The sequence below is a fragment of the Juglans microcarpa x Juglans regia genome, chromosome 1D (genome assembly GCF_004785595.1).
Source record: "Juglans microcarpa x Juglans regia isolate MS1-56 chromosome 1D, Jm3101_v1.0, whole genome shotgun sequence".
Classification (NCBI taxonomy): domain Eukaryota; kingdom Viridiplantae; phylum Streptophyta; class Magnoliopsida; order Fagales; family Juglandaceae; genus Juglans; species Juglans microcarpa x Juglans regia.
In genome coordinates, this window is record NC_054594.1 from 12005934 (window position 1) to 12017400 (window position 11467).

General features: G+C 34.2%; 1 protein-coding gene across 2 annotated transcripts; it reads left to right on the forward strand.

The window, feature by feature from the left end:
* Positions 1-399: 399 nt before the first annotated feature.
* On the forward strand, positions 400-6771 carry LOC121266830 (probable serine/threonine-protein kinase WNK10). Of its 2 annotated transcripts, XM_041170661.1 has the most exons (7): positions 400-1130; positions 3542-3579; positions 3753-3980; positions 4065-4285; positions 4371-4528; positions 4635-5037; positions 5153-6771. In XM_041170661.1, the coding sequence occupies exons 1-7, from the start codon at positions 1011-1013 to the stop codon at positions 6046-6048; spliced, it is 2064 nt and encodes a 687-aa protein (XP_041026595.1). In that variant the 5' UTR covers positions 400-1010; the 3' UTR covers positions 6049-6771. The 2 variants fall into 2 exon arrangements, with proteins under 2 accessions (XP_041026595.1, XP_041026604.1); XM_041170670.1 differs by lacking the exon at positions 3753-3980 and having other exon boundaries at positions 401-1130; positions 4176-4285.
* Positions 6772-11467: the final 4696 nt, after the last annotated feature.

Below are 11467 nucleotides of genomic sequence, written 5' to 3' on the forward strand. Positions count from 1 at the left end.
AAAAAATTTATAAAAATAAATTTACTAACTGATGTGACTTCATATAATTCGTTAGATCTGTTTTACAATAAAAATAATTTTACAATTAGACTAACTATATCAAATTTTGTTAGTTTATGAGATTAATTTTATATAATTTTTATGTGGATAATTTATATAAAATATTCAGAGATTTGACTTACAGCCAGGAAAATAATCCATTGGTAATGAATAAATAAATTAGATTTGCAGTGATTTTCTTTGAGAGGTAAATCCAACTCGATAGAGAGTTACCAACAAATTTTAAAGAAAATGTACCCGACGGATGTACTTCAAAAGGACGCGTAAACCAACGACGCGACGTCGTATTGAATAACCATGTAGCCTCTGCACCTGTTTGTTACGAACCATCCAAGTGTTTGTTCCGACCTTCTCTTACGCACGTCTCGCTACTTCAACCTCGTTTCCTCTCATTCCCAACAACTTCCCCCCTCCCGCCGTCCGCCCGCTCTGTCTCTATCTCTGGCACAAACCCATTTGGTTTATGCTTTGTTTTCTGATTTTTTTAAGAAGTCCATTTGCACCTCATTGAGTCAATCCTTCTTTTTGGTTCCAACTTTTTTGGGCATTGTTTTCTTTTTTCTTGGGGGAGTTTTTGTGGTGAAGAAAATGATAATTAAGAGCTGGGTCCTGTTAGGATTGATGCGAGGATGAGTAAAATGCGTGGCATGGAAGTTGGGGTTGTGAATTCAGCTTCAGTTTCACCTTCGGCGGGTTCATGGCCTCAATCCTCTGTCCTCGAATGGCGATTCCACTCGCAGTCGGCATTCGAGTCTTTCTGCATTGCCTCCGAAGCCTTCTCAGATCATCTTCGTTGTCAATTTCTTCTCGGGCTTGATCTGCGGCCATTGCTTTGATTGTACGTGGAGGAAGAAGAAAAGAAAAGGCTAGATTGCCTACAATTGAAAACCAGGAGAGAATAAAATTTTTAAATATTTGTTGTTCTGCTAGGTGTTTTGGTCTTAGTAGGAATGACATCTGGTGCTGGATTGTTGATGCCACCGAATACTGGAGTGTTTGGGACGATGGCAGAGCTTCCCGAGTCCGTGGCGGACCATTTAGAGAAGGATCCGACCGGTCGATACGTTCGGGTATTTGATTAATCAAATGGCTACCTTTAATTCCATGAATTGGCATTTTGTTGGATTGGATATGTTAGTAAATTCTGGTTTTTATGTTTATGATTTTATTAGTTTGAAATTATGTATGATGGGTATTGTTTACAGTTTACTATTGCATTGCATTAATTTGCAGATTTTCCCTTTTTTAGTTGTTGTCAATTCTTCAAAAATGAGGACGTTTTCTTCTTAAATATATTGGGCGTTAGTAGTTGTGTTATTATTGAGCACAAATCATGTTTATATTTCAAGCGCTTTTTATTATCTAGGAGCAGTTGAGTTTGTGTTGAATTCTCCTTAATTACAGAGTTATTGCTGAAGTTCTTATTTATGTAGGTGATTTCTACTCCTAAAATTCCGAATGTAACACCAGCATAATACTATTGACGTGGTAGGTATTGATATACCAGTCACATCAACCATAAAATAAAATGATTGGCTTGACTGTCTGTCAGGTTGGCAATATTACTCGGGTATCACAGGTGGGGTGTTTCTAGTAGAATTTTCCTTGATAGAGAAACCAGTGATTAGAAGATCTGATTTTATATGTGAAAAGAATGGAAAAACATATTAAAGTGTATGGGCTGTCGTAGCCATTGGGGGGTTTGTAGAGGATTTGTTTCTCTTATACTGGATATGGTAGTTGGTGCAGTGGTCATATGCAGATTGCCATGAGATGATTTTTTTTTTTTTTTTTTTTTTTTTAAATGTAGATTGTAATACTTGCCATAATTTTTGCTTTCTAGTTTGGAAGCTTTATTACCATTAAAAGAGGAGCACTTCAAATGTTATTTGTATTAGTCGTAAACCTACACAATGCGTAGGAATAACTAAACTTATTAAAATAATATATTCTATATAACTAAGGTTTTTTTTATAACTCTATATTACTAAGACAGCAATGCAATAAATAGAACTTCTGAAAAAAAAGTTCAATGGTAGTAGTTTGATCTCCAAAATTTGGCTAAGCAACTTAATTTTTTAATCTCACAAACATGCTTGAGTGAAAAGAGGGACCAAAAGTTATTTATATAATATTCAAAAGTAAAAAGGGCATTGGTAGAGAAAACAAAAAAGCACACACTAGAAAAATTTAAAGATGGCTTTTTTAAATAATTAATAGAAATTTAATTACAAATTTCATTTTTATACAATAACTTTGCTTTTAAATAAAACTAAAATTTAGTAATAAATTTTTGTTTATAAATTTAACATAATGACTTATGGTGGGATATTTGATGATGGGATTCTGTAAGAGCAAAACTCCATCCTTTGAAAATTAATAGTATGTAATTTTAAAATAACAATAGCAATTTAATTGGATGTAATATTTTTATCTTATAAGATTGTAACATTATAATGTAATAATAACAAATGATGACTTGATGATGTGGCTTTATGGCATTAGTTGTTTAATAATAACACAGTGGAACAGTTAATGATGCGGTTTCTTGAGAGCAAAGCTCATGCTTTGTATTATATAGCATATAGATGTGTCTATAAGTGCGATTCATTGAAACATAAACATTTCATATTCCATTCTTCTAATATTTGATAGAAAAAAGAGGTTGAGTACATTGAATTGATATCCTCATTTTTATTTTTTATTCATTATTGGGATTAACGAGTTAAATTAGATATTTGTATGAGTGGAACGAAACAACTAATATTATATACACACAGTATACACATTATTTATTCTCAGAAAAGTTGTTGAGTCTTGTCTTTGAGGTAGAAGAAGAATTAAAGAGTTGAGCACAATTAGACAGGAGAAGAAGAAACTTCTCACCCAAAGATTTCTTGAGTTGTGATGTCATCCTAGTTTAAACAGGATTAAAAAGATGTTTTCATTAGCTTTTGTATGTATTGCCATATTCTGAGGGTCAATTTGTTCCATCGAGAAACTGGAACGTTGTAATTTTGATGCGAGATTCGAGGTGCGAGATGTGTAATTTGATCAAATGGCTCATGTCCATGATTCATGTAAACTACCCATAATAAAACGGATTGGAGCCTGCCTTCTGTTCCATGCCATTGGTTCCACATGTAGTTGGCATTACCATAAATTGAGTTTTGATGGGTATACCCATTCTTTGTTAGAATTATACTTATGATTCTTACTTAAGACATGACATTATATTTAATGTTTTGATTTCTTCTTTTATGTAAGCACAAGCTGCACTGATCAAAATAATTTATCAAGCGTGTAGTTGAAATAATACCTTGAAGCTTGCTATTGGCATAAAAAATAAATAAATAATCATTTTATTCTTGTTGGAAATGTGGTGTGGTCATTTCATTCTTCTTTTTTTCTTTTGTTTCTTTGGTCACTAATTTTCTTATATTGATGTACCCTTTACTTTTTGTTTTTTCCTTTGTTACAGTACAATGAAGTCTTGGGCAGGGGTGCTTTCAAAACTGTGTATGGTTCCTACTCTCTCTCTCTCTCTCTCTCTCTCTCTCTCTCTCTCTCTCTCTCTCTCTCTCTCTCCCCCCTATTTATTTTGATCTATTTTCAAAGAAAATATTTTAGGGGAGAAACATTTCCAAACAGAAGAGTGGTTGTACTTGTGGTCCCTGACTTCTTCTTTGTAGTTTTAAGGCATTTGATGAAGTTGATGGAATAGAAGTTGCTTGGAACCAAGTGAGGATTGATGATGTTTTGCAGTCACCAGAAGATTTGGAAAAATTGTATTCTGAAGTGCATCTGCTGAAATTGTTGAAACATGATAATATCATCAAGTTCTATAATTCTTGGGTGGATGATAAAAAGAAAACTGTGAATATGATAACTGAGCTGTTCACATCTGGAAGCCTGAGACAGTATGTTCTCTTGGTTGTTTCCTATTTTTCATTTTTGTTTTTGTCTGGCTGCATTTTATGTTATTGATACCTCTTGGTGTTCAGATATCGTAAGAAGCATAAAAATGTGGATATAAAGGCCATAAAGAATTGGGCAAGGCAGATTCTCCTAGGTTTAGTCTATCTTCACGGTCACAATCCACCTGTTATTCACAGGGACTTAAAATGTGACAATATTTTTGTTAATGGAAATCATGGAGAAGTTAAGATTGGAGACCTCGGGTTGGCACTTTTAATGCAGCAACCTACTGCTCAAAGTGTGATTGGTAAGAAAGTACTTCCTTCTCATCCTCCTTTTTCAATCTGATAGACTTAAAAAGAAGTGAACATTTTTCCCTTGCTTACCTTTAGGGACTCCTGAGTTTATGGCTCCTGAGCTATATGAAGAAGAATACAATGAACTTGTCGACATATATTCATTTGGGATGTGCATGTTGGAGATGGTTACTTTTGAGTACCCATACAGTGAATGCAAAAACCCAGCTCAAATATATAAGAAAGTTACCTCGGTAAGCTGAGCAACTTTTGGCCTATCATGATACCATCTACTGGGTGTTTTACTACGAAACCTATAAGCTAACATCCAGTATGTACACTGATGCATTTTTGTTGTAGGGCATTAAACCTGCTGCACTCGGTAAGGTGAGTGATCCCCAAATTAAGGAATTTATAGAGAAATGTCTGGTTTCAGTATCTGAGAGACTGTCAGCAAAGGAGCTTCTCCAAGACCATTTCCTCAGAGCTGAGAATCCAAAGGAACCAATTCGTGATCCCTTACAGTTACCTGATCAAAGTCTCAAAGCAAACAGTTTACCCAAGTCTGGCCCTCATTCCATGGACATAGATTCTGACTATAAGCAGCTATCTTTAAGCACGTGTACAGGAAGCAACAATGGTAGTCCAAGCTGTCCAGTTTTGGAATTTCAGAGGAAAAATAAGAACAATGAATTTAGGTTAAGAGGGAAGAAAAATGATGACAGCTCAGTATCATTGACCTTGCGTATTGCAGACTCTTCTGGTGAGTATACACTTCTCTCTCATTTTTAGCTGGGGAGCGTTGGAAGTGAAAATACACTGCTCGTTTTCCTCCTGTTTCATAGTTTCATAACAGGTATTTGGATTTATTCTTGCAGGTCGAGTGAGGAATATACACTTCCTCTTTTATCTTGATACAGATACTGCACTTTCAGTGGCTGGCGAGATGGTTGAACAACTGGAGTTGGCAGATCATGATGTGGCATTCATATCTGAGTTTATTGATTACTTGATCATGAAACTTCTTCCTGGATGGAAGCCATCATCTGATTACTCCTCAAGTGGAGCAGTAACTCCATGTGGCATTTCCCCAGTCATTGAAGATGGAAAAACATTAATGACCTGTCAATGGGATTCAATGCTAACTGGTGGTCCAGCTGGGTTGGTGGTTGAGCAAGATGTTCTGTCTGAGTTAAGTATGTGTCCTCAGGATGGTGGAGTACGGGCTGAGGAAGGTAGCGTGTGCAATAATGCTGACAGTACCATTTGCCTTGGCGACTATAATTCTTCTCCAGGTTTGGCTAATTTCGAGGATCAACATTCACAAGCATCAGTTGCTTCAGATATACTGGTGGAAGCATCTTCAACCAAACGTGGAAACGCAGCTGAATCTATTGATTGTAATATTGATGAAAGTCACAAACAATTAAGTTGGTATTTCTCTGAAATAGAGCTTGGGGATACATATTATGATGACTGCAGATTCCAACGAATGGATAGCAGTGGCACAGAGTGCGTTGTGGATGAATTTGCAAAGACATCAGAGTTGTCATTTCCTGTTCTGAGTGGAAAATCCAAAATGATGAGTTTAACAAGCAGCTGTTCGTCACTGTCCTTGGAAGAGAAAGATATAGATGTGGAGCTAAAGTTGGAACTTGATGCAATCGAGTCACAGTATCAAAACTTGTTTCAGGAACTTTCTCAGATGAGGGAAGAAGCATTGGAGGCCACCAAAAGGCGATGGATGGCAAGGAAGAAACTGGCTGTCCATTGATTAATAGCATATTACTGAGGTTTCCTTTTTGGAAAAGTTTGGCTCTATAAAGTCAAACTATCATTACTTTTTGTAATATGATCACTGGACTATCAAAGTTATCACTTTGCCCTCCAATTTGACACGTAATGTGCAAATTGTTGAGAAATAATCTCATATTGCCTGTAAACAAGGCCTTGGGCATGTTTATAAGAAATGAGCAATCCTCTCTTATAGAACCGGTTTTATGAGATAAGTTAAGCCTATAAATTTCTTATAAACATGTCCAAGATCTTGTCTACAAGTAATGTGGGATTATTCATCATCACAAATCACCTCCTCATTAAAATCTGATCATTAGACAGATGAACATAGATGTGGCGGAGAACAAATTACAATGGAGGTGGTAGTTTGGAGGGTAAAACGATCATTTTGATTGTTTGGTGGTCATTCGAAAAAAGGAGTGGTAGATTGAGAAGGTAAGTGCAGTTTTCTCTTTTATTTTCCTTCTCTTTTATTTTCCTTGCTTTCTTCAATTGTTTTCATTCTCATCCAAAAGGTGCTTTGAAATTACTCTTCAAGGGCCTTGATTATATGTTAATAGGAAACCAAGTATTGGATGTTTTTTCTTTTTTCTTTGTAGAAGTTGTGGTCCCTCTTTGGATTAAATTTTTGTACTCTGAGAGGATCTACATGTTGACTTCGTTTGCGAGTATATAAAAAAGTTCATGTATTTGTTGATTATCCGTTCTTCCTTCATCTTTTGCTCATAAGTATTGCAACTCTCAATGTCCTTGCTGGATTGGTCTGAAACTGGCATGTTGCTATATAGTAAGAAAAAGGATTGAGAAAAAAGCTGGTTTTAGCCCTCTTTCTCTTGAAAGTATAATTTATGATCAATCAAGTGCTAATGTAATCAAGATCTTTACACCCTTCAATCAAAGGTTGAAATATAGAATAATATCTACTTAACTATCTATATTAAAAACAGAACACAAAATGGCTGGCCAAGAGGAGCCCATGGATGGCTGGCCACCCAAGGGATGGTGGTGGTCTGCATCCACCTTAAGCATGGTGTATCTCCGCCCACCTTGATGGGTTGCGGCCACTGCTTCTACGGTGGATAAATGTTTTTTTTTTTTTTTAAATAGAATGTGAAATATTCCTATGTAGTGTAATCAGGATGTAAAACTAAATTTTACACTACATCCTTGTAGATGCTTGCTTAAAAAATATTATCTAAGAAAAACTCTTGCAAGGAAACAGCTTGGACAAAAGATCAGCAAAGAAAACTGAAGCATAGCTATAAGAATCATAAGATAATGCTCTCTTCACCTTCGAGCTTTGACCCCAAAATACTCAATATTGGTTAAGTGGAGGACACTTATGATTAAGGTCCCGTTTGGATTCAGAGATGAGTTGAGATAGTTTTAGATAAATTAAATAAAATATTGTTAGACTATTATTTTTTAATATTATTATTATTTTGGGATTTGAAAAAGTTGAATTATTTATTATATTTTGTATAGAAATTTGAAAAAATTGTAATAATGAATTGAGATGAATTTCCAATCTAAACTGTGGCTAAATTTTTTCTTTTCTTTTTTTGAGTTAGGTAGTTGATTGGGTGTCGTTACCAGACATCCGGTAGCAACACCAAAAAAAAAAAAAAAAAAAAAAAAAAATTAAGGTAGCCATTACGTGTTGACTAAAAAATGGTTGATCAACTAAATAATGATTTCACCTATTAATTACTTTTCTTGATAATTAATTATCTTAATGAAATAAACTTTTGATCAGTTTTATTCTTAACATAACATGAGTGGTGCTATTTGAATGTCTTTGTAATTTATACTACACAACGTTACATAATATGATTTGATTTATAAGATTTAGAATTTAAAATTTATTTCTAAATCAAACTACACCAAATATATATGTGGTGTAAAAGTCTCCAAATAGAATTATTCTTTTATTATATAAACGTGCTTGTTCTACCACTATAACAAATTAGCTTTTTTCTCACGAGTGATTTTGTCGCAATTAGTCTATATTTTTGTCCAAAATAATTTTTTCTCACAATTTCAAGTCGTAACTGACTCCTCAGAAATGCGCGACAACTTATAGTACTTAAAGGTACAAGCGAAATATATGTCAAAAATACTCTTTTGCCAGCGATTCTTTTCCTCGCAAAAGTGGAAACTTTCATCACAAAAAGTATACCAACCATAGTTAACTAGGGTCGGAAATACTTATCTGCCGCAGTGGAAATCACAGAAAATATGCATAGCGACCAAAAAAATATTTTCGACGAGTTATGTTCACTAGAAATAGTCCTTTATGAAATTTAAAAAAAAAATACTAGTAGAACAGTATCAAAACCTTACACCTAAAATACAAAAAATGTGAATAATATATTACCAATACACTTACATCAGTAATAATATATTATGCACTTAAGTAGAGCTGAAAACAAAAGAATAGCAAAGTAAAACTAGAAAAGCTTATAACTGCATAAAAGTAAAACTATAAAAGTTTACAATTGCATTTGACCACGTTGACTAAGTAGACATATGTGAAAATCTCTAGGCTTACAAAGAAGAGATAATGTTGTCCATTAAATTTTTATTTTTCAAAAAACTTGAGAGCTGTTTGAAGGGTTATAAAAATGGAAAATCCTCTAACCACAAAGAGATTATGTAAAAATAATTTTACAAATTAACGTGTCTTGATATGGTTTGTTAGATTATAAAATTATTCTTATTGTAAAATAAATTTAATAGATCAGATAAAATTATTTTAATTTATAAAATTATTTTTATATAATTCATTTATAGGTATAACAGTACTCATTTTAAAATGGTAAAGGTCTATTTCTAGATGGATGAAGCTCAATGTCAATTGTAGCTGCCTAGGGAAATAGGAGGCTAGTGGAGATAGGGGTGGATTTAGAGAAGAATATGGAAGGCTTTTATTGGTCTGGGTCCTGATACTAAGGTTGAAGTGAGGCCTGTATTGGATGGTTTTGCAGCTGTTTATCACTAGATAGAAGATGGACCTATATATATATATATATATATATATATATATATATATATATGCAGTGTTGGAATCTATCTTTACGGATTGTGGGGAATTTTTAGAAGACATTTTGGGTGCAGCAATAGAGAGTTACCACTAACACATTACTCTCCAATCGCTAGCTGTAAAGTAGTAATTAACAACCATTGCCAGATCTTAGATATTTAACATTGTATTTTCTGGTTCTGAAAAGGAAAGTACTATTCTAGAGGAATTTCAATGTGTTTTAGTTTGTTTAGTTTATATTATTATTTTATTTACGTACTGATTTATATAATGTCTTTTCTAAATAAGAAAATAAGAAACTTAAAAACAGTACTCTTGAGCCGAGCTCAATTAAACATTCAGGTCAATTACAACTCGGATTTCGAGCCAATTAACCTTAAGCTAGATGTTTTCACAAATTAAGCCACGCAAGCTTAAGTTGAATTTTTTAATCCGCTTTAAATCAAAAGGTTTTGCTATATGTTAGCTACTATATATCTACAAATCCCATATTTGATCACTTTTTCTTTTGTTTTTTTTTTTTTTTATGAGGTGTGGAGTGTGAGATAGTGAATAATGACTTATGAGAATGATTATTTTAAATCACGACGAGCTCAGACAAACTCAACTCACCTAACCTCGATCCAAATCAGCCCTAATTAAAAATATAAACAAGATAATAATGAGATGAGATATGCGCAGGAGGAAAATTTGGTAGCCAGCATTATACTAGTCATGGATTGCCATCACGTTACTGGTTTTTTTTGGATGGGGACTTGAAACTGAATCCTAGCTGGTCATGTTTGAAAATTACGTTGCCTCACCTTCAGCCTACAACACTTTGATTTATTAGGAGACTCCAAATACATAATTAATGGACGGCATTGGAAACTACTCAATAAATACTCCTAATGATAGAAAGATCTTTCTGTCACGTACGTGTCTGAAATTCGTGTTCTTTCTGGCCGCCCTCATGACAACCCCAGTATTGCTTGAATCCTTGATGCAGAACAATGTAAGTACAGTATTGAGAGCAATGACAAAATTGATGAATATCGTGGAAAATGCAGGATGCCAAATGCCACCATATTTATATACACACATATGAACGAAACTTCACCTTCTACGGCACCAATCAATGATCATATGTCATATGCTCTGTGTGTGTATGTGTGTGTGTGTGGATTTTGTACTGGTTATGGAGCCAAATTGTATGATGTGATCAGCAGTGACTGAGGAGGAGGAAGAAAGTGGCGTTTACAAACAAGACAAATTATGTAGATTCCGGCATGCATGATAGCGCCATTAAGTCAAGTTAAAGAGTATTAACCCTCCCTTGCATGGCTTGGTGATCAGTTTTTTAAGAAAATTTCAATCTCTTAGCTACACGTTCTATGTATGTACCCTTGCAAACCCTATTTTTGGCATACAATAATGTGGACAAAACCTGCTCTAGGTCCCACAGCATGCATTAAAAAAAGGAAGAAGAGGAGAACAAAAGATAATGACAGCCAAAAAAATGGAATTTTCAAAAGTTATTGTAATTACCCATATATGATAAGGATAAAAGTAGGTGATGAATGAGATTCCATATTGTTTGAGAATGAAAAGTTCTGCTTTTTATAATATTTCAATATGCTCTAATTGTATCATTGACTAGTCCTTTTAGAGTATAGATCATATAGTTTGAATCTTCCATTGAGACGTTACAGTTCTATCGGAAGAGTTTGAGTGCCTGTTTTTTCTTTTTCCTCCTCTAAAACTTTGTCGTCTTTCCTTTCTAATTGTAATAGATGGATAATCGAGAGCTTGTATATTAAAGCATTTTATAGTAGATAGATTTTTACTTTAACAATGAAAAGGAAGCTACGTACCAATGGCTCAGGGACTGATCAGGCTAAGAACCGGATCGAAACCCAATCTTATATAAGTTCGGACGTCAGTGAAAAACAAAAGAAAAGGACAGCACATTTCATGGACCAAAAGAAAGCAGAGAAGAATCCAAAATATCAAATTGATAGAGAATAGATGAAAGAGAAAAGGAAGCTTCATAGAAGCCAAACTCCGGACAAATTAAGCTATTCCGTCCCATTTGAAGATTACGTCTGTCCACGAGATCGTCACTTATATATATTCTGCTTCCAATTGCACCTTCCTGGAAACTGTTAAAAAGAAATAAAAGAAAATGCATATATATATATATATATATATAGACGTTTATCCTGTGATTGGCAGTACCATTGACTATGAAAAGTGAGAGAATCAACACCACACACGTGTCTTATATCTACAGTAGATCAAAACATTAAACTTTTCATATGGACCATTGCATGAGTTCCACACCTTTGATGTGTGAACTTGATTTTTAAGGTCA

Bases quoted from the DNA above. Each gene is read 5' to 3' on its own strand.
- LOC121266830 (XM_041170661.1), top strand. From the start codon at position 1,011: ATGACATCTGGTGCTGGATTGTTGATGCCACCGAATACTGGAGTGTTT. The intron at 1,131-3,541 runs GTATTTGATTAA...CCTTTGTTACAG, and splicing joins CGACCGGTCGATACGTTCGG to TACAATGAAGTCTTGGGCAG. The intron at 3,580-3,752 runs GTATGGTTCCTA...TCTTCTTTGTAG, and splicing joins AGGGGTGCTTTCAAAACTGT to TTTTAAGGCATTTGATGAAG.